The sequence below is a fragment of the Carcharodon carcharias genome, chromosome 14 (assembly GCF_017639515.1).
Source record: "Carcharodon carcharias isolate sCarCar2 chromosome 14, sCarCar2.pri, whole genome shotgun sequence".
In the NCBI taxonomy this organism is placed as follows: domain Eukaryota; kingdom Metazoa; phylum Chordata; class Chondrichthyes; order Lamniformes; family Lamnidae; genus Carcharodon; species Carcharodon carcharias.
The window spans coordinates 119,155,248-119,179,554 of record NC_054480.1 but is presented as its reverse complement, the minus strand read 5'-3'; the positions used below and the strand labels follow the sequence as shown (position 1 = coordinate 119,179,554).

Sequence of the window (24,307 nt, the reverse complement as noted above, 5' to 3'; positions counted from 1 at the left end):
TGCTTTTCCTTCCCTTCAGACAGCAAATAAGTTGAAGTCAGTTTGACTGGTTTGAGGCAGGAAAGCAGAGGGGACAGGTCTGGGGTCAGAAAGAAGAGAGTCCAGAATAAAAAGATTTCGTAATCTTTTGGAAGCCAAGTAAAGAACTTCAGAAGCAGGATGAACGCAGATGGCCACTCACCATTAGCTTCCAAGGGAAAGGAAACAGCTGGAACCACAAAGTCAAATCACTTGCATGTCAACTATCCATGTCAATCAGGCATGTTGTATAAATTCTCAATACAAGGAACCATACCCTCTCAAATTCTACTGAAGTCTAAACACCCATTTTATTTCTATATTTAAAAGAGATGTTATGTTTTGGGGTTTTATTTTTCTGGGTTTAATAGTAGACTCCAAAGGCAGGAATTTTGGGCACTGCTGAGGTCTGAAACACTATCCAGGGATCATTATAAATATTAAGACCATCGGGAGGCAGTTTGGAACCAAAAATATCGGCATGGGCCAGCATGCTGGTTTCCCAACTCTGTTCCTGGCATTAATCATTTTCCACAAAGCAGGAAACCAATTAGACTTGTGTTAAAGGTTAAGGAAGTCGACTGGGATTTTCCAATCAGCCTCCAGTTTCCTGACACAACAGGGGGCAAGTCACTGGAGGTGGACAGCACTCCAGGCAGGAGTGGCCCTCCTCTGCCCTCCTGGGTGGGGGGTGCAGCCAAAGGCTTCCCTGTACAGGGATTTCCCCCACCCCACCTTCGTGTTGAAGCACCCTCTTATTTACTTACCACTTGGTACAGCCAGGTACTCTTCTGAAGATGGAAGGCCTCTGTTTGGACCTGTAGCTTTGAAAGCCCACCTGCCATTCTTAACTGGGCAGGGAAACTGTCTCCATGCCAATTAAGGGGGTGCCCCGTCAAAATCCTAATGACTGACTGTATTGCCCCAAGGAGGGGTTCAGGACCCTGAAACAGACCCGGCACCTGTTTTCTACCCTGAAAGTAAAAGTTCAGCAGAAAAATGCACCAAATGAAATGCCAAAAATCAACGTTTCCTGGAAGCATATGCTTTCTCCTGAAAACATATCCCCTGCTTTTAGTTTCCACACTGCCTCCAGAAATGCCTGGGTCTGCCACTGAAAAAATATCAGTAGTTTGTTTTCTATCCCGTAATACAAGTAATATTATGCTTGGTATACCTGTAACTTAAATCATAACGTGCCTCTGTCCCACTTTCAGTGCAGCTACTTGTTATCACATTTTGACAATACCATTGTATTTCAGTTTTACAGAAAGACAGATGAATTGTGGAATTGGATCCCAGTGCATCTGTCAAATTCTCAGAAAATGGAATTTAATGTATACAGCTGTCAAAAATCCATAGCCAAGGTTATAAGCCTACATGCAGTGTTCAATTTTTTAGCTTTTTTGGTATTGTACCAGCACTTTTTAAACTTGATAAGTTTTGCTAATTTTCTAGTTGTTCTAGTCTATTGATCTCCTGCCCATAAACAGGCAGTTTTCCTTATGACCTTATCACTTTTAGAATCATGCCAAAGTTTATATTTTTTGTTGCTCTGTTAGGCAACTTTGAATTTATCTTGCTAAAATTGCCAGTCTGACAAAATATACATGCATCATCAGCCAACTCAGAGCAAGATTAATGCAGGTGTTGTACTGAGGTTCCCAAAGTTCTGAAAAGTTGTGAGAGGATAAACAATGAAAGATTTTTCCACTGTGGTGACTTTGTAACATGGTCTCAAATCATCACAAGAAGAAGGAAGGGGGAAGTTCAGAGCTTTTCCACATAAACAATTATTAGAAAATGATATGCTTGCAGATGGTTATTAGAACAAAGTATGTTTTATCATGAGTGGTAATTGAGAATGTTATTTAAAGTGTAATTGGATAAACATAGAAGGATATAAGGAAACTGCCAGAATTCGGAAGTAGAGCACAAAAAAATTATATAAATAGCTTCTGCAGACGCTGCCTGATCTGATGAATATTCTCAGCATTTTTATTTTTATTTCAGATTTACGGCATCTGCAGGATTTTGCTTTTGTTTGGAAATAGAGTAAGTAGGTCCAGATGGGTCAAATGGTCTCCTCTTGTGCCTTAAACTCAATAATTCTATGAATTGCACACTCCATAGCTGAATGAAATAAAAACTTTTCAATACTCTTACTTGTAGCTCATTAGTCCCACATTGCAATTCGGTGACATATGATCACACCAACAAAATCTATTTTGTAGGAGGGACACAATACAAAAGATGTGCATCCCTGAAATTTCATTAGCAGATATCCAATAATAATTTAGATACTTTCCTTAAATTGAGGGAAAAAAGGTTTTGTCCCCTAAATTTTTCATGGATAGGAGATCACAGTACTAATTACCTACAACTCATATTAACCTGCCATTTGTTCTTCAGAGAGTCCAGAAGGAATCTGGAATATCACATTCTTCCTGAAGGAGCTTTTACCTGTTGATAACCCATGCCATGTATTGCTGAGGAGTGCATTATACTGACATTGGGCATAAATATTTTTAAAAATGTATCCTCTAGCTTTCACCTGAATTTACAGAAAAATAAATAAATTAGAAATAATTAAAACAGAAGTAAGTACTCCAAATTTTAAATTTTGACTCAAATCTTCTATCAATTTATTAATGCATGGTCAACAATACTGTGAACTGTGCAAATAAAAGACAAACATTTCATTTCAAATTAGGTCCTTTCATAAACCATTGTTAAAAGCCCACAGTAGCACCTTAAATATATTATATGCAGGCACTGAAGTGTTTGGTATCATTTAACAATTCATAACCCCATCAGCAGGACTTTCGGAGATGATCCTCAGTTTCTATTGCAAGGTATGGTAGACCCAACCATTGCGAGTCAATGGGCCAATATTTCACCTCTGGGTTGGTCTCTGGAATTTCATAAAATGCATCAAAATATGCAAAGAGAGTTGTGCCATGGACAACTGCGATATTAATCAGCACATGCCTGCAAAGAAATCCAGAGCAATGTGATAAGTATGCAACACAGATTTTTCTTTTCCCACCTATTTCCATTATTTTTAAATCTTTTATGCCCCCCCCCACCCCCACTAGAGCTATACCTTGAGTGCCCTACCATCAATTCTTAATTAGCACATTCGTTTAGATAATATCACCAACTTCAACACCTCTATGTTCTTTTGTTCTTTTGTCTGTGACATCTTTTGATTATCTGCTCCTATCACTGCTTGCTTGTCCCTACAACCACACCACCCCCCTCCACTTCTCTCCCCCCACCCAACTCCCCCCCCCACCTTAAACCAGCTTATATTTCACCCCTCTCCTTGGATTCACCCAGTTCTGAAGGGTCATGAGGACTTGAAACGTCAACTCTTTTCTTCTCCGCCGATGCTGCCAGACCTGCTGAGTTTTTCCAGGTAATTCTGTTTTTGTTTATGATTTAATTTGTTTAGTCTTATATTTGAGTCTCTTCACACAATGAAACCAGACATCAAACTCAGTCCTTGCTTTTCCTAGCCATCAAAGCAGATAAATAGACTACAAAGAGTGTGACAATGTCCTCTGGAAATTGGTTGGTAAAGGATATAATTCCATGAAGTAGCCAAAAGGAATCCCTCAGCATTGGTTGATAAGATCAACCTACCCTGGAGGTATTTACACAAAGCCCTTAAGAAATGCAGCAATTTACTGCTGCTGTTTAATGCCACCATAAATAAATAAAATCAGAGTTCATTGTTTGCTTCAAAATAAAAACAGGAAATGCTAGAAAAACTCAACAGGTCTGGCAGCATGTGTAGTGAGAGAAACAGACTAAACAGGCGAGATTTTCCGGCCCTTCCGGCTGGCGGGATCTTTCGATCCCGCCAAAGTCAACAGGGATTTGAATGGCCCGCTGTGTCAGCCTTGGGAAAGCCACTACGGCAGGGCCGGAAAATCCTGGCCAAAGTTTCGAATTTGTATGGCTCTTCATACAGACTCGCAAAGTTAACTCTGTTTCTCTCTCCATGGTTCCCAGACCTGCTGAGTTTTTTCAGCATTTCCTGTTTTTATTTCAGATTTCCAGCACCCGCAGTATTTTGCTTTTATTTCATATTTGCTTCTGTTGAAACAAAATTCACTAGTTACATAAGATTGGAAATTACTGTGAGCTGCATGTGAATGAGAGGCTGATGGATTGAGTTTTTGCAAAGGTATTACATTTTTAGGTTTGGGTTCAGTGTGACTGATCATTCCTGTAAGAATACCTTACATCACGTATGAACCAGAGTAAACATTTCCTGTTCAATATCTAGTGAGAGTCCAAGGGTCAAACAGAGAACCCTTATTACTGCACTCTGGATTACTGCAATTTGTCACAACATGTTCTTCTCGAACTTGGAGAAAGAGAAATATGCACTTTAATAGACTATGACTCAGACTATAGACTGTTGGACAAAGTAATCAACTATTAAACAGGTATAAGTATTGTAGAAACACTACAGTATAACAAGCTTTACTTTTCTCATTGAAATGTCAAAGACCAGGCAATTGACGCTCGAAACATGGTCAGTTACTTTTTGCGTATCACTATCACTATGAGCCTCTGAATCATCTCAAATCCCTCACAAAGTCCATGGGATCAGTGAGCAGGGTTCAAGTTGCCAAATATAGAGTGAGAATCAGAAGTCCTTTACAATGAAAAAAGGCCGAGTTCCTCTGAGAGAAAATCTGACTCAAGTCATCAATTCAAAAATAGCTATCAATCAAATTTATTGCTTTAAGATCTACAAAAGGTCAAATGTATTCAGTCACAACACATAAGGAATTCAAAAACCAGCTGCAGTTACAGTTTCCATCCTCAGCCTAAACCCTTATAAATAAAGATTGGTCATTTGTCTCCAAGATTACAGGCGGAAGTGAGAATGCAAGCCACATCATTCAAACATAAACAATGTTCAGTGATTGATCATTATCAGATGATTGACAGCTCCTTTTTGAATCACACTGTCACTTATTTAAATCCAGGAAGTCCTAACTAATTAAATTACACTACTCAATTTTTTTTATTAATTCACGGGATGTGGGCTTTGCTGGCTGGGTCAGCATTTATTGCCCATACCTAGTTGCCCTTAAGTAGGTGGTGGTGAGCTGCCTTCTTGAACCGCTGCAGTCCATGTGGTGTAGGCACACCCACAGTGCTGTTAGGAAGGGAATTCCAGGATTTTGACCCAGCGACAGTGAAGGAACGGTGATATATTTCCAAGTCAGGATGGTGAGTGACTTGGAGAGGAACTTCTAAGTGGTGGTATTCCCATCTATCTGCTGCCCTTGTCCCTTTCAATGATAGTGGTCGAGGGTTTGGAAGGTGCTGTCTAAGGAGCCTTGATGAATTCCTGCAGTGCATTAGGGCGAATGTAAAGTTGGAACCACAAAGAATCAAATTAGACCAGTTTTACAGTGGTAAGAGATAAAAGGAAGGAATATTGGGTTTATAAAATATTAATTCATAATAATAATAATTTAGTGTAAAGCTAAACAATATAATTTATACTGCACGTGAGTACTTTTGGTATTATTTATTCAGTCGTATATCTATTTATAATATATAAAAAATGTTACTTTTGCAACTACTTGGATTATAACTTTCCATTTCCCCATTGATAATGGAAATTCGAAACCCACGACCACTACCATCCATTAGAACAAGGGCGGCAGAGGCATGGAAACAGCACCACCTGCAAGTTCCCCTCCAAACCACTCACCATCCTGACTTGGAAATATATCTCCGTTTCTTCAATGTCGCTGGGTCAAAATTCTGGAACTCCCTCCCTAACAGCACTGTGGGTGTACCTACACCATTTGTACTGCAGTGACTCAAGAAGGCAGCTCACCACCACCTTCTCAACATAAATTAGGAATGGGCAATAAATGCTGGCCTAGCCAGCGACGCCCACATCCTGTGAAAGAATAAAAAAACTGCTAATTCAAAGATAGCCCACATCCCATAAATGAATTTTAAAAATGCTGTGATAAAAGCAAAATACTGCGGATGCTGGAAATCTGAAACAAAAACAGAAAATGCAGGAAAAACTCAACAGGTCTAACAGCAAGTGTGGAGAGAGAAACAGAGTTAACTTTTTGAGTCCATATGCCTCTTCTTCCAAAGAAGAGTCATACCTTTGGTCAGAGGGCAGTTAAGAGTCTACCACATTGCTGTGGAATCACATGTAGGCCAGCAGATTTCCTTCCCCAAAGGATATTAGTGAATCAGATGGGTTTTCATGACAATCATTTCATGGTCATCATTCGACTTTTAATTCCGGATTTTTACTGAATTCAAATTTCACCATCTGCCCTGGTGGTATTCAAATCCAGGTCCCCAGAATATTACACTGGGTCTCTGGAATATGAATCCAGTGACAATACCACTGCACCATCACCTTTCCTTGCATGGGGACTGAATTACAACTGGCTCACCCTCGTGTTATTATACTCTGCTCTCTAACACCACTTCATCTGTAGACTACTCTTGGTCTTTACTGTCCACATAATATACTATGCAAGATTGGCTAGTGCTTTCTGTTCCAGAACGTTAATTTCCATGACCAAGATTACTAAATGTCCTTTTCTGCCGATATATACAATGTTAAAACATTAAATATTCATAATGGCAGTTTCACATGTCTGCAGTTTCCTGTCATGGTGTAATGAAAGGCCTCCCACCACTAGGTGCTGTTGTCATGTTTCTGTTTTGCTCAGTCTGTACTGTCCAGAAGCTCTTTAGCCTCAAGCTCTATTTCAGCTTATCAGTTGTTGTAAGTCTACCTAAGTAAGAATGAATATCAAATAAAAGTTCACTTTTATTCTAACCTTAGAATTTACTTATGCCCTTAATGCCCTTTCAGTCCAAATTCCTTTTTATCTCTTTAGCTGTTTTTTTTTGCCTATCACACTCAATCCCTTCCTTGTTCTATCCCTTTGTTTATGGGATGTGGGCGCCACTGACAAGGCCAACATTAATTGTCCATCCCTAAGTGGCCTTAGCAAGTTGATGTTGAGCTGCCCTCCTAACCACTGCAGTCCATGTTGTGTAGGGACACCAACAGTGCTTTAAGGAGGGAGAGGTAGTCTCCAGATTTCGACTCAGTGACCTGCTTCTTTAGGCCTGTCTGGCCTTTGCATCCTTCCACCCCATTCCCTGCTCCAGGATGCTCCCTCTCTGAGGAAGGCTCTATTATATTACAAAGCATCTTATGTATTACAATATAATAGTCCTAATGCTCCACAAAATTGGATCTTCCAACATACTCAGGGCATTGCCATGGAAGATCCATGAGTTTTTAAATAAATTTGTGTGATTGTCAAAATTTAAAATGATTTTGAGCTGTTTATTGCAGCTGGAAGAAAGATCATTCCTGCAGTTGATTAACAGAAATATTTTTCAGTATGTTATCCTGGGAACATTATGAAAAGCCAACCTAGACATTAATGTCACTGAAGACATGTGCAAGACAATAGGAAGTTAGAATTTGCCCAGGAGAGTAACCTAAAATAGCTTAAAAATCCAGAAAAAAAGAATAGAAAAAGATCCAAAAATGTAATAATTATCATCATTTATAACACCTACTTTGATAAAATACCACAGATCCCAAATAATAATGTGTTGAAAAACTGTTGAGTTTAAAGCAGTTTTTACCAGAAGCTATGGAGGTAGTAAAAATTTATCTGTCTCCAGAAAGCACAGAGCAAACGATCACTTAGCCAGCAAGAAATTGCTGCAAGCCACCAACCCACGGTCACAAAGGCTAGGTTGATTATTCTTTGATCTATACATCTGAAAAATAAGCACAAAATCTCAATGTGTTTAACTAGAATTGCAACCTGTCTCATTTAGATCATAATTCTCTCACTTGTTGCTTTTCCCGATGGTCATAGCTGTGTTCACCTTCACATGTTCCGTGTACTTTGCCTTTTTTTCCCAGCTCTACAACTGGCATGAGTTTACTCTACTGGTCTCCTTATTTAAAGAAAGATGTTAATGCATTAGAAGGAGTTTAGAGAAGGTTTACCAGACTAATATCAGGAATGGGTGGGTTGTCCTATGAGGAAAGGCTGGACAGGTTAGGCTTGTATCCACTGGAATTTAGAAGAGTAAGAGGCAACCTAATTGAAACCTTTATGACCCTGAAGGGTCTTGACAGAGTGGCTGTGGAGAGGATGTTTCCTCTTGTGGGAGAACCTAGAACTAGGGGTCACAGTTTAAAAATAAGGGGTCGCTCATTTAAGATAGAGATGAGGAGAAATTTTTTTCTCTCAGAGAGTTGTGAGTCTTTGGGATTCTTCCTAAAAAGGCAGTGGAAGGAAAGTCTTTGGATATTTTTAAGGCAGAGGTAGATAGATTCTTGATTAACAAGGGGGTGAAAGGTTATTGGGGGTAGGCAAGGATGTGGGGTTAACGTTACATTCAGATCAGCCATGATCTTATTGAATGGCAGAGCAGGCTCAAAGGGTCAAGTGGCCTACTCCTGCTCCTAATTTGTATGTTTGAATGTATTTTTTTACCCTGCCAAAATGTTCATTGGCTCCCTAAGTGTTCTGACTCTAGCAGGTTGCTGGGTCCATTTGGGTTGAGCAAACAAGCAGAATTTCTGTTGCATTGATTACATGCTGTGTTTTCTGTCAATACTTCCAAAACAGTATAGGATGCAACAGATGCCAGTATGTTACAGGAGCCCAGAAATGCTAATGTGGCAATCTGTTACACACTCCCAAACTAGACATTTTAGAATTCCTAAAGAGAATGAGTCCTCCTCAACTGGGAAGCAACATCGTACAGTGCACGGTGTGCTATTTCTACCAGTTAAGCAGTTGTTTCCGTACTCATCAAGTGTTACTGCACCATTGTTACTGGTGCATTTCAGTTGGCTTCTCAACTGTGCACTTACTGCATCCAGAAGTGCAGTAAAGTTGTGTGATCCAGAAATTGAAAAAGAACTCGCATTTGTTGCATTCTGTGAGCTACACGTCATTTTACCTTCTATATCAGCCATGGCTCAGTGGTAGCACTTCTGCCTCAGAGACAGAAGATTGTGGGTATCTAGACCCACTGCAGAGACTTGAGTATATAACCTAGTACATAGGGAGTGCTGCACAGTCAGAGGTATCAACTTTTGGATTTATGGTTAAACTGAGGTGTCATCTGGCCTCTTAGTGGGTGTAAAAGATTCCATGGCACTATTTGAAGAAGACCAAGAGAGTTCTTTATTTATCTCTCAACCAAAGTCATTAAAATAAAATGTAGTAAATGCTGCAAGGAACTAGGAGTAGTCATGTTTCCCTAAATTACCACAATGACTACACTTCAAAATTGTGAAGTGACAGAAGGAACGGGTGTTATGATTCAAGATACATATATATATATATATATATCAGATATATGATATATGATGCTTCCTATTAAAATCATGCCATATCCTTGTGAACATTAATCATCATTTACTCTGGTATGAAATCAAACCTAATACACGAGGCACTTACATGGTTGTGAGACAATGGAATATGTTCCAAACTTGCAATATAACACCAAAACTTAATTGCAGCGGGCAAGATTTTAACTCATTCACAACTCATCGATTCGCGCAGAGTTAAAATTGGGCCCAGATATCAATTGGGATGTTTTGGTTAGCAGGTTGCTGTTAAAAATAAAACTTGAGTCTCGGAGCATTAATAATATGTTTAACCATTTCAATGCGAATCTAGCTTTAAGGTTTAATACTGACTTGTAAAGTTCTTACCTTTTTAATTCAAGTGAAATCACATAAATAATGTGTAAGGCAACACAATTCAGTGCATAAGCGTTCACTGTAGATTTAAATAACGACAGGATTGTGCTCAGCAGTGCAGTAAGAAAGACAATCAGTGAAAAAGACTTCCTGGAAAGGGGGGGAAACACATTTCAGTAAATTCCGGACTGTTGGATTGCTTTCCAAATTTAATTTCTGTTTCAGAAAGAATGTTCCTGCAATTCCAAGTTTTATTTTGGACTTTTAGTATTTCTAGTTTTTATCTTTTAATTTAAGGGAGGTTGTAAGCTGCTTTCTGTATCTGTGAGTGTAGAGCTAGCAATGAGGCTTGTGAGGAGGAGCAGATATTTGGACCTGGAGTTTACTCGACACTTGACACAGATACACCCACAGTCTGGGCACAACCCAATTACAGGAAAACTCTCTTAAAGCCTTGGAATGGAGGCCGTGCCAGATTTTGGATTTTGCCAGATTTTGGGTCAGGCGTGTTTGGCAGTGGGTGGTTGGAGACAATCCAGGTCGGGCGAGGTCAAGAGTCACATGGAACAGGTGAATAGACCGGTCTGCAAGTGGCGAAGGGGTTAATAAACCAGTGCCATGTAGAGCCTAGACAAATTGTCCAATTTTAATTGAGTAAAATATTTTTTAAAAAATGTATGTCTCATTCTAAAAATGTCCGGTTTACAGGCAACTCCAGGGGCAGAATTTTCTGCCTGTCCGGCGGGCGGGCCTGACCCAATCTCTGGCGGGCGGGAAGCCAATCCCCACCGGAGAAGCAGGCCCTGCCGCCATTTTACGTGGGCGGGCCAATTAAAGCCCGCCCAGCGTGACGTCCGGCAGGAAGCACTATGCGCTTCCTGTGCAGGCAGTGGTGGGGGGATTCCCCAAAAGCGAGAGTGCGGTCTTTTGCGCATGCACACGAAAAAGTGCACATATCCATGAGGCTAAGTGCTGCCTCAGGGAGATCGCTGACACTTTTAAAACTATTAAAAATAGAGAAAAAAAAATTATTAACATGTCCCCCTCATGTGACAATGTCACATGAGATGGGACATGTTCATAATTTAGATAATAAGTTTATTAAACTTTTTTAAACCCTACATGAAACCTCATCCCGCCGCTGGATGAGGTTTCATGCTTTTTCTAGTTCCCACCGGGGCTCCTGGCCTCCCCGCCAACCTTAAGATTGGATGAGCAGGTCCTTTAATTGTATAATTGATCCTGTCAATGGCCTCAATTGAGAGGCCGGCGGGCCCGCCTTCCTAAAAATTTAAATGGGGTGGGATGATGCCGGGGGTTCCGCCCAACATCATCCCGCATCATTTTACGTGCCGGCCAGCGGGCCCCGCCCCCTGCTCGCCAATGACAAAATTCTGCCCCAGGTTTTAGTCAGTCGGCTTTGAGAGTGTTTCTATACGTGGTTTTAAAGGGGCATGGAAATTTGGCTGCGATTGATATTCAAGCCTAACTGCAATATTCCCAAGTCTTTTAAATCGATGCGGTGGTATAGTGGTAATGTCACCAGACTAGTAACCCAGAAACCCAGGCTAATGCTCGGGGTCATGGGTTTGGATTCCGCCTCAGCAGCTGATGGAATTCAAATTCTGCTAACAAATCTGGAGTTACAAAAAGCTGCTTTCAGTAATGGTGACCATGAAACTATTGTCACCTGTCCTAAAAACCCATCCGGTTTACTAATGTCCTATAAGGAAAGAAATCTGCCATCCTCACCTGGTCTGGCCTGCATGTCACTCCAGACCAAGGCAGTTGACTCTTAGTTGGCCTCTGAAGTGGCCTAACAAGCCACTCAGTTGTATCAAATCGCTACAAAGCCTACAAGAAGGAATGAAACCGGACAGATCACCCAGCATCAACCTAGGCACCAGAAGCGATACCAGCAAACACAGACCTGGTGACCCTGCAAAGTCCTCCTTACTAAAATCTGGGGTGGTGTCAAAATTGGGAGAGCTGTCTCACAGGCTAGTCATATTCGTCCTCACAGAATCATATCTTACAAACAATGTTTCAGACACCACTATCACCATCCCTGGGTATGTCCTTTCCCACTGACAGGACAGACCCAGCAGAGGTGGCACTACAGTGGTATATAGTCAGGAGGGAGTTGCCCTGAGAGTTCTCTACATTGACTCTGGACCCCATAAAGTCTCATGACATCAGGTCAAACATGGGCAAGTAAACCTCCTGCTGATTACCACGTACCGCCCTCCCTTAGCTGATGAATCAGTGCTCCTCCATGTTGAACACCACTTGGAGGAAGCACTGAGAGTGACAAGGGCACAGAATGTACCCTGGGTGGGTAATTCAAAATCCATCACCTAGGGTGGCTCAGTATCACCACTACTGACTGAGCTGCCCTCATCCTAAAGTACATAGCTGCTAGGTCTGTGGTTCTGTGACAGGTGGTGAGGGAACCAACAAGTGGGAAAAACCTACTTGATCTTGTCCTCACCAATCTATCTGTCGCAGATGCATCTGTCCATGACAGTATTGGTAGGAGCGGCCACCAGACAGTCCTTAAAGAGACAAAGTTCCACCTCCATCGTGTTGTGTGGCACTCCCATCTAAATGGGATAGATTTCAAACAGACCTAGCAACTAAAAACTGGGCATTCTTGAGGCGCTATAGGCCATTATCAGCAGCAGAATTGTACACAACCACAATCCATAACCCCAAAGCACAGCATATCCCCCATGCTACCATTACCATCTAATTGGAGGATCAACCCTGGTTCAATGAATAGTGCAGGAGGGCATGTCAAGAGCAGCACCAGGCATACCTAAAAAAATAACGTGTCAGCCTAGTGAAACTCCAACACAGGACTACTTGCATGACAAACAGCAAAAGCAGCAAGCGATTGACAGAGCTAAGTGATTCCACAACCAACAGATCTAAGCTCTGCAGTCCAGCCACATCCAGTCATGAATGGTGGTGGACAATTAAACAACCAACTGAAGCCCTGATCCTCTGCCCCAATGACATCCCATCCCATTCTCTATATTCTTCCATCATTGCTTGTGTCACATTATATGTTTCATGCTACATTATATAATGACTCAATTACTACATTGTTCATGATTTGATTGCTAAATTTAAAGAAAAAAAAGGGATAATTTTCTGACTTTGGTGGAAGCATCACCAACTGAGAATACATGTTGGAGGCTCTGGAGTGTGTTGTACACCATTGCCAGGCCATTTGAAATATTGGTCAGGGTTTGCAGGCAGTGTGCGCTGGAATTTCTGATGTGACCTTTCGATCTCACCTATTACTTTACTGGGTTTCGTACGTTTACACAAGTATTGAATAGCAATTGATATTTAAAAAAACACTTATTACCTGCTTTTGATGAATGTTGGTAAGTGTCTTCTGGGAAACCATAGCATGTAACCAATCGCTAACACCCACAGGATGGATAATTCATCTAGTAACTGACCAAAGTAACTCAGAGTCATGTGGTAGTATGCAGAGAAAAATCCTATTATGGAGATAGATTGATTTTAAAAAATGATCATTCAAATTAAGCACTTTAGCTATTAGACATTGTCCTAAATATAATTTTCAGACTATATTTATATTTTAAACATTTATAACTCAATGAGTAAATTCATCACATGACATAGCACTATACCTTACAAACTAAACATAATCCATGTTCAGTCTTTGGTCTGGGCTGCATTAGTTGATCTTGGAATAGGTTGTTGTAGGGGCTATTCCCTTAATAGATATTGTATACAGGTTGCTGTTGTTCTGAACTTTGTTCGCAAAAGAATCCATGGATTCCCTCTCCGTCAAAATTACAGCAGGGGGATAGAATTACAGAATGGTTACAGCACAGGAGGAAGCCATTGGGCCCATTGTGTCTGTGCCAGCTCTCCGCAAGAGCAACTCAACTAGTTCCACTCCCCTGCCCTTTCCCCATAGCCCTGTAAATTTTCTCTCTTCTGGTAATTATCTAATTCCCTTTTGAAAGCTCCAATTGTATCTGCCCCCACACTCTCATTTATAGATCCTAACCTCTTGCTGCATAAAAACGTTTTTCCTCTTATTATTGTAGATTCTTTTGTCAAATCATTTTAAATGAGTGTCCTCTGGTTCTTCACTCTTCCGCCAATGGGAACATTTTCTCTACTCTGTCAATACCCCTCATGGTTTTAAATACCTTATCAAATCTCCTCTCAACCTTTTCTTATCAAAGGAGAACAACCTCAGCTTCTCCCGATCCATGAAACAGAAGTCCCTCATCCCTGGAACCATTCTTGTAAATCTTTTCTGCACCCTCTCTAAAACCTTCACATCCTTCATAAAAGTGGTGCTCAGGTCCAAGGATTCTCTGCGCCACCAAGTCTGTTCTTTCACTTTCTAACCTTTTGTTTTTGCTTTAGAGGGAAACGTTGGACATAATGGACAAGAGCATACGCTTACTGGGACTGACCCTCACAACTGCTGTCAAACCTCCAAATTTCACAGCCAGAAACTCTAGAAAGAATGGGAAAGACACATGGGGAGTCCTCTCATGGTGGCTAGTACAACCCTTTGCTTTATATTTTTTACTCACCTTATTTTGCAAAGCTCCAATATTTTGCTCTAAGCATATAACAGCAACGTAGTGAAATGCTGTGACAGTTTAAGAGTCTGGGGATAACTCTGCACAACAACAGCTCCTCTGTCATTGTCATGAAACTTTTGACAATGCTTTATGCGTTAGCAATCAATGGCTAAAGTAAGAAGTTGCGAAATGGTTAAAGTAATGGAAAGTTATCAACAATGGGAACTTTTCAACATGGAAAATGTTGCAATTGGAGTACCCCCAGGGATCAATTTTGGGACCCTTACTGTAATATAGAAATGGCTTGTAAGAATTAGAAGATGGTACAAAAAGAGGTAGTGGTGGAATAATGCTAAACCATGAAACTCGATTCAGAATTTGGATCTTTTGAATGTATCTGTGCCAGTAGGTGGCAGGTGTGGTTCAATGTGTGGTAAAATAGCAAGTACAGTATAGGAGCAAGGACTCAAAAATACAATTGTGTTGAATGGAACAATCCTATTGCACTAATCAAGAAAGCAATCTTCACTGTGGATAAATCCACAAAATGTACCAATGCTGGATCTTCCAATATTCAGACAGTAGTGAGTGTGAGATTTACAAGCAGTGCAAACTTCAGACATTCATTATTTTGCTTAAGAAAACTTGAAATATATTGGGCAGAATTTTATCTGCCAAATCTTGGAGTGGGATTTGTGTTCAGTTGTTGGCGGGAGGGGTTCTTCATCATTGACTCCTAGTGCACATGCCACCCAGCTGATCTCCAAGGCATCCTCCTCCAATGCAGTCAAGATGGCTATGGCTGCAGGTCCATAAGACCATAAGGTGTGGGAGCAGAAGTGGGCCATTCAGCCCACTGAGTCTGCTCCACCATTCAATGAGATCATGGCTGATCTGATAATCCTCAACTCCACTTTCCTGCCTTTTCCCCATAACCCTTGATTCCCTTACTGATTAAAAAAATCTGTCCTTCTCAGCCTTGAACAAACTTAACAACCCAGCCTCTACAGCTCTCTGCGGTAAAGAATTCCACAGATTCATTACCCTCTGAGAGAAGAAATTCCTCCTCATCTCTGTAATAAACGGGCGACCCCTTACTCTGAGATTATGCCTTCTGGTCCTAGACTCTCCCACAAGGGGAAACAACCTCTCAGCATCTACCCTGTCAAGCCCCCTAAGAATTTTAAATGTTTCAATAAGGTCGCCTTCATTCTTCTAAACTCAACCTCTCCTCATAAGAAAATCCCCCCAAACCCAAGATCAACCTAGTGAACTTTCTCTGGACTGCCTCCAATGCCAGTATATCTTTCCTTAGATAAGGGGACCAAAACTGTTCACAGTATTCCAGGTGTGGTGTAACTAGTGCCTTGTATAATTTTAGCAAGACTTCCCTATTTTTATACACCATTCCCTTTGAAATAAAGGCCAACATTCCATTTGCCTTTCCTATTACCCATGGAAATTGTATGTTAGCATTTTGGGAGTCGTGCACAAGGACTTCCAAATCCCTCTGTGCTGCAGCTTTTCTCCATTTAAATAATATTCAGCTTCTCTATTCTTCCTGCTAAAGTGCATAAACTCACATTTTCCCACATTATATTCCATCTGCCAAGTTTTTTCCTACTCACTGAACCTGTCTATATCCCTATGTAGACTCCTTGTGTCATCCTCAACACTTGCCTTCCCACCTATTTTTGTGTCATTCACAAACTTGGCGATAGTACATTCACTGCCCTCATTTAAGCCATTAATATATATTGTAAATAATTGTGGCCCCAGCACTGATCCCTGTGGCACTCCACTAGTTACAGGTTGCCATTCTGAAAATGCCCCCCTCATCCCAATTCTGTGTCTTCTATTAGTTAGCCAATCTCTATCCACTATTAGTATACTACCCCCAACACAATGGGCTCTTACCTTATCAGGTAGCCTTATGTGCAGTACCTTATCGAATGCCTTTTGTAAATCCAAACATATTACATCTACTGATTCCCCTTTATCTATCCTGCTTGTTACCTGCTCAAAGGACTCTAATAAATTTGTTAGGCAAGATTTCCTCTTTATGAAGCCATGCTGACTCTCCTTGGTTATATTATGTATTTCTAAATGCCCTGCTATTACATCCTTTATTCAACATTTTCCAAATGACAGCTGTTAAGCTAACTGGTCTATAGTTACCTGTTTTTTGTCTCCTTCCCTTTTTAAGTAAGGGTGTTACATTGGCCATTCTCCAATTCCCTGGGACTTTTCCAGAATCTAAGGATTCTTGGAAGATTACTACCACTGTATCCATTATCTCTGTAGCTACTTCCTCTAATATCCTAGGATGCAACCCATCAGGTCCAGGGGACTTAACGGCCTTTAGCCCCATTAGTTTCCCTAATATTTTTTCTCTAATGATAGTTATTGGATTTATTTCCTGCCCCCCCTTTTGCCCCTTGATTATTTAGTATTTTTGGAATGCTATTAGCATCTTCTAGTGTGAAGACTGAAGCAAAATATTTATTCAATTCCTCTGCCATTTCCCGGTTCCCCATTATTATTTCCCCAGCAACATTCTCTAAGTTCACTTTGGCCTCTCTCTTCCTTTTTGTATATTTAGAGAAGCTCTTACTGTCCATTTTTATATTACTTGCTAGTTTGTCCTCAAAGTTTATTTTCCCCCTTTTTTGGTCACCTTTTGTTGGTTTTTTAAACTTTCCCAACCCTCTGGCTTACTACTAATCTTTGCCACATTACATGTTTTTTCTTTCAATTTGATACTGTCCTTAACTTCCTTGTTAACCATGGTTGGTTTATCCCCTTCCTTGAATCCTTCTTCTTCACTGGGATATATCTTTGTTGAGAGTCATGAAACTATTTTTTAAACGCTTGGCATTCATCAACCGTCTTTTCTGCTAAACTGCTTTCCCAGTCCACTCCAGCCAACTCGGCTCTCATTCCATTTTAATTACCCTTATTTAAGTTTAGCACAGTTGTTTCCAACCCAAGTTTCTCACTCTCAAACTGAGTACTAAATTCTACCATATTATGGTCACTGTTTCCCAGGGGATCCTTTATTCTGAGATCATTTATTAAACCTGCCTCATCATACACTACCAGATCCAAAATAGCCTGATCCCTGGTTGGATTCACAATATATTATTCCAAGAAACTGTGCTGAATACAGTCTATGAATTCTTGCTTGTGTCTATCTCTGCCAATTTGATTTTCCCAATCCACATGAAGATTAAAGGCACCCGCGATTAATGTACTGCCTTTTTTACAGCCGATTTATCTCCCGATTTATTCTCTGTCCTACAGTATAGCTACTGTCAGGGGGCCTATAGACTATACCCACCAGTGTCTTCTTCTCCTTGTTATTTCTTACATCCACCCATATGGATTTTACATCTTCTGAGCCAAGATCCTTTCTTGCTATCATACTTATTCCATCTCATACCAACAAAGCTACTCCACCACCCTTTCCTTCTTGCCTGCCCTTTCGAAAAGTCACATACCCCTGAATATTTAGTTCCCAGCTTTGATCTCCTTGTAACCATGTCTCCGTAATGGCTATAATATCATACCCATTAACCTCTATTTGTGCCATTAATTCATTTATTTTGTTCTGAATACCATGTGCATTTAAGTAAAGGGCCATTGTTTTCGTCTTTTTACCATTTTTTCCTCCTTTGACCCGATTTGCTCCTTTTTTCTATGTTTGTACACTCTGCCCCTTCCTGTCTCCTCTGGGTATCATTACCTAAATAGCTGCCCTGCAAGGCTGCCATGTCATTTTGCTTTGTAAGCCTACATATCCCCTTTCCAGAACTGTCCCCCTCTATTTAGTTTAAAGTCCTCTCTACAGCCCTAGCTTTTTGGTTCGTCTGGACACCAGTCCCACAATGGTTCAAGTGAAGCCCATCCCACCAGAACAGCTCTCTTCCACCTCAGTGCTGGTGCCAGTGCCCCATGAACTGAAACCCATTCCTCCCTCACCAACCTCTGAGCCACACAGTTAACTCCTTGACTTTATTTACCCTATGCCAATTTGCCTGTGGCTCAGGTAGCAATCCTGCTATTATTACCTTGGAGGTTCTGTTTCTTAATTTAGTTCCTAACTCTTCAAATTCTTTCTAGTCCTATCAATGTTATTGGTATCTACATGGATGATGACAACTGGATCCTTCCCCTCCCACTTCATGTTTGTCTCCAGCCCTGAGGAGATGTCCTTAACCCTGGCACTGGGCAGGCAACACAGCCTTTGGGACTCACACTCACGATTGCAGAGAACAGTATCTATCCCCCTAATTATATTGTCCCCTATCAATACTACGCTCCCATTTCCTTCCCCCACTTGAATGGCTTCCTGTACCATGGTGCTGTGGTACCTCCCCCAACCTGCACCCTCCACATTGAGTTCTCTGCTTCTCCCTGGAGTTGTGGTGTCTCTTCTCTTGCAATGAGAGAATGCAGAAAGTTACGAGAAGTAGCAGAATGTAAGTTGAGGATGGAATGAAAACATTTGTAAAAGGCACAGTGAGGGTCGGTACGAGAGGACAATAGGATAAGGGTGTGTGTGAGTCTTAGCTGTTCAAATTGAAATTTGAGGAGGTGTCTGGAGAAAAAGGAATGTGTGAAACTGCAAGGTGTGTCAGTCAGTCGAGTGCTGTGCAGGAGAAAATGAAGTCAGGGTGTAATGAAAACCACCTGAAAATGGACACAGCTTTCCTGACCTTATGAGGTCATTTAACTTCTTCCAGCAATGTACCCATATTCTGGATGCCATACCCCTGCTACCTCTGAGACCTCCAGCCACACCTCCTTAGTTTGGGTGGCTGGCCTCTTCCTCTCGTCCAGGGGAAACTGCACATTCTTTCTGGCCCTCTCCACCTCCAGCATGACTGCTGGGGGGTGGGGGTTTGGTGGGCGTGGCAGGTGCAGGGAGAGATTGGAGACCTTTGTGAGCAACCATACCACTTTTTTTCTTCCATTTATTTGCCTCCACAAGCCTTTGCAATTAAGGTTTCCTGCTAGCATTTTGACCTCCACTGAGGTCCCTTTAAATAGAGATCCTTCATTGAAAGGGTGCAGGTTGTCATCATGCCCGCACTCTGTCATTATCTGGGAAACCCAGAAATGGGATGCTAGTCATGGGAAAGCCCGCTGACAGAAGAAATGAGTTCTTGACCCACTACCAGCCTCCCTGCTGTGTGTGGGTCTGTTTAGACTAAATTAACCCATTGTCATTTTAAAAAGGCCCGAAGTACTAAATTTCTATACCACACTTTTTTCAGATGGTATTGTTGTATTCATCTACCGGACTGGAGATGGGGTAAGACTAGACAGAAATAATATATTGATTAAGCATATAAATTATGGGCGGAATTTTATGACGCCTCCCACCGGCTGGATTTTCCTGTCCCACCAAAGACAATGGACTTTTGAATGGCTTGCCGCATTTTACAGCCCCACCCCCACCGCTCTGAAGCCATAAAATTCCGCCCTATGATTTTCAATGATAGACTGCACGCAGGCACTTTGACAAATAATTATAATGCTGTGCAACTCACCTACTAACATGATCATGACCCAGATGAGATACACAGCTCTGGTCCTCTTCTGGGCATATGGATGTAATAGATACATCATTATGGGAGAAGATATAAAGAAACTCACACTGCTAATCTGTAAATTAAAGTAATTAGTGCATTATAACAAATGAATTTGGCCATCCAATAAGATAATGGCTGATCTGCTTTGAACCTCAACTCCACGTTCCTGCTTAGCCCCGATACCCTTTCACCCCCATGTTTAGTAAGAATCTATCTACCCCTGCCTTAAAAATATTCAAAGATTCTGTCTCCACTGCCTTTTAGGGAAGGGATTTCCAAAGACTCATGACCCTCTGAGAGAAAAAAAATTCACCCCATCTGTCTTAAATAAGCGACCCCTTATTTTTAAACCATGACCCCTAGTTTTAGATTCTCCCACAAGAGGAAACATCCTCTCCACATCCAACCTGTCAAGTCCCCTCAGGATCTTATATGTTTCAATCAAGCTGCCTCTTACTCTTCAAAACTCCAGCCTTCAAAACAAGACTAGCCTGTCTAGCCTTTCCTCATAAGGCAACCTGCCCATTTCAGCTATTAGTCAAGTAAACCAGGGCCCTACCTGACTAGGCTCGTGGAGAGCCACCCCACCCCAGTGGTAAGGGCTGCCCCTCAGAAAGACCCCCCACCCTCATGATTGACCATGCCCACCCCTCACTGGGGCCTGTTTGAATGGCCTCAGTGAATCTGACCCACATTGGTTCTGCTGCCTTGTTGCAGTCCCAGCAGTGGCCACCGCTCCTGGTGGTGTTACTGGGACTGAAGAGCTACCAGCCCTCCAATTAATCAGCAGCTCCTGGTGGGCTGGGGTGGGGGGGACACCTCATCCCCTAAGGGGACAGAAGCCCCAGTGCCTACAGGTAAAAGTGGGTTGGGGCTCCCAGAACCAGCTGATGAGGGCTTGGCCCCAACTTTTAGGTCAGTAGGATGGGGCCACTGCAGTGCCATAAAATCCTGGCCACTTTACCTGTGGCCACCAAAATTGTAAAAAGTAGTACTAGCTTTGAGGGATTTTAACTGCAGCTATAGTTTAGTGTTGCTGAACGCTATCCATTTCTCTGACGCATGCATCAAAATACTTTTCTTTAAAGTCTTCAATGATCTGGAGGATGTCAGTCCATTCTTTGAAAAATCACAAATAGGGCATTTTATTTTTTGACATTTCAACTAAACACAAATAAAATCACAGAAGCAAACAACATTTCTATGTTCTGATTGTGAGAATTGCAACTTCATTAATGGGAATAAAAATAGCAGCCAATCATGATGCAACTGCATCGTTCAGATTTCTAGAAGGCCAACTGAACCAACCGTTCCCTGTAACCTTTTGGAACGAGTCCTGCTATAACGTCCCTGGCAAAGCAACAGAGAAAAAGGCCTATTCAGCAACAAGGCCTTGGAACTATTGGCTCTACAATTTTAGAGCAAGTTAGCACATTTTGGGCAACTTGAGAAGGCAGTTATCATCAGACATTCCATAGGGTTGACAACCCTCCAGGACTGGCCTGGAGTCCTAGGAATTGAAGATCAATCTCCTGGGCACTGCTGTGTGCAAGTCTGCAGAAAAATCATTGGGACATTAAAAAAGATTTTTCTTGTAATTTCCATTGAACATTTCTCTCTACCATACATAAAAATGTTGAAAATGAGGGGAACAAAAGCAGTTCAGCTGACAGTTAATCATCATCCAATTGGGTAATGAGACTTATTGCTTTCCAGTTGGCGTTGGAAGGAAGTACATCACATGGATGGATGTTTTGGCTGACTCATGGCTGGAGCATGGGGGCAAGTCACGTGATGGAGCCTCCAGGGATACATTTAGTCACAGTTGGCAACCCTATAGATAGACTTGTGTTTGTTTGCTACACATAACTCTCCCGTAATCCCCATATTCAGAATTTAGATGATTGCAACCAAAGCTAGATGGTAGCAAAGACAAATATTGCTTTAAGCACTGACTTCCAGAAATTGCCAAAACATCACTGCCCTTCATAGCACATTTTTCTGGGGTAAACTGAGCACATTGTGCAGTGTAAGAAAAAGATTGGGAAATTCCTGGGTGCCATCAGTTGCATCTAATTATCATAATGGTGACAATTTAAATACCGTATTGCACACTCAACAGATAGTTCTTGACAAAGGCGGGGAGTTAGGTTGATATTTGGGATTAAGACATTAACGTATATACCACTCCACCTCTCTCTTCTTTTAAGATGTTCCTTAAAACCAACCTCTCTGACCAAGCTTTTGGTCATTTCTCTCCTGGTTCAATGTCAATTATTTTGTTTAACTTCACTCTAATGAAGTATTTTGGGATGTTCTGCTATATTAATGGCTATGTAAATGATCAATGTTTTGCACTTGGTTTGGCAGTCTTTACCAGAATGGTATTCAAAAAGCACAGCAAAAAAACAAAAAAAATCTCCTGTTGGTGAACACATTAAAGTCCAAAAAGTTTAAAACAAATGGACTGGATGAGAATGACCTATTCTGGACAGACTCCATCAACTTTAACACGGTAGAAATGTAACCTCACTGTCCAGTTTCTACAAAACCTAGATTATAAGTGACAGAGTCACTGGTGCTGAATCTAGACTTCGAGGTTTATGCCAGAAATACTAGAGGTGCTGCCATTATGTTTTGTACCAGTCAGAAAATCTTGACGGGTTATCATTAATGCTGTTTTTAGGTAACTTCTCCAGCCTCTGAAACTCTTCTAAGCAGATTGCCCCTTGTGTGGACAAGTTTACAGTCATTACATATAACAAGACCATTCTCTGAAGTGGTTCATTGTACTGCATTTAAATTCTGCATATCTCTAGTAAAACTCCTTCATCTACATTTCAAGGAGACATTAAAACCAATGTGAACTGAAGAGGCAAGCAAGTGTGTCTGCTGCCAGACTGAAGTCCTTCTCTATACAGGTAGTGAGTTGATTTTTCTACCATTCACCAGTAGGGAGATTCTCCAGCCTCTTAGGAAGTTAACTAAACAACATGAAGAAATAATTTATGACATTGGTAGCACTTTGAAATAGCCAGCACAGGCACAATGCGTCCAATGGCTTACTTCTATATTTTACGATACTAAATAATTTAAGCAGTGGTGGTATGCCCATGTGCTTTAATCTTGGAAACATTTTAAAACCTTATTTCTTTTGACCTGGAGGTAGAAGGACAATCCCAGCAGATAAATGGCAGAGAAAGACCTTGCCACCACTACCTGGACACCACTACCTCAGGAATGTTTCTGAGAACCCAGGTATGGATTATAGATCTGACCTTAGTTTCAACATTGGCATCAGTGGTAGATCAGCAATATTAATGAGAAATAAAATAACAGAATGAAGGTCTCCAAGCCGCTATGAGCTGTATACTCTCCATGGGGAGATAAAGTGATTCATTTTGCTCGCTAACCTTGGTGCAGAGATCAGGCAGACCACATATGGCAAATAATGAATTTAAACTCACATGCTAAACCTGTGGCTGGTCTAAAGAGATTGACAATTTCAGAATTTAATATAAACATTGCTTTAGACATCTTGTTTCAACTCTCTATGACACAGTTTAAAACGCTGTTGCTTGTTCTAATTCTAGTCTGTGATAAGGTTTATAATGCCTACTACCTTGTCCGACATAATCATGAAATTACACAGTCAATAGTCAGCACTCACCATGTTATAAAACTCAGCAACTTTCTCTGAATACTGAAAATTGTCTTCACACCAGTCAATCTGAGAGCTCTGGTATGCAAACATACTGGCCATCCTGAGTCCTCACTGAAAGATTTGTGTGAAGTAAGCCGTGCTCATTAATCAAATATAAAATTAATCTGCAACAGAAAAAAAAACAAATTAAAAGCTTGTGTGCCTGGAACAAGGAGAGAGAGAGAAGCAAATGGTATGAATTATTGAAGATCAACCTTGCAGGTATCCAGAGTAATCAAAACTATTGTCATGTGATGGCAGCCACAATTCGCCCAGGGAATTTTAGCTCAAGCTCATAAACAAAAAAAAATCTAAGTAAACAGATGCAGACACAGTGAAATAGTTAGAGACCAGGTTCGACAAGATGCCGGAAGGTGTATTACATTCCAAAATAATGGTACTAGTTTTCTTACCCACCCCTTAAACCTGACAGGGCAGCGTAGATATCTACACTGCTCCTAAGATAACTAAACATGTGTGCTGTCAAACTAATTAAAAGTCAGAATTTTTCACTTTCTCCCAGACGTCCAATGCAGGCGTCAGATGTTTTATTGGCTGCTGGGATTGTGCACTGTAATATTCAGGATTCTATTTTGCAAAAAATTATGATTCAGATAAAAGGAAAAGAGCTTTAGCC

At 41.1% G+C, this 24,307-nt stretch overlaps 1 protein-coding gene across 1 annotated transcript; it reads right to left on the bottom strand.

Moving 5' to 3' along the window:
• Positions 1-1,965: 1,965 nt before the first annotated feature.
• On the bottom strand, positions 1,966-23,976 carry acer1 (alkaline ceramidase 1). The gene is made up of 7 exons (XM_041204976.1): positions 23,886-23,976; positions 23,638-23,795; positions 19,926-20,040; positions 13,161-13,299; positions 9,797-9,934; positions 7,699-7,836; positions 1,966-3,009 (listed from the first exon to the last, which is right to left on the bottom strand). Exons 2-7 carry the CDS (start codon positions 23,728-23,730, stop codon positions 2,832-2,834), a joined length of 801 nt encoding a protein of 266 aa, XP_041060910.1. The 5' UTR covers positions 23,731-23,795; positions 23,886-23,976; the 3' UTR covers positions 1,966-2,831.
• Positions 23,977-24,307: the final 331 nt, after the last annotated feature.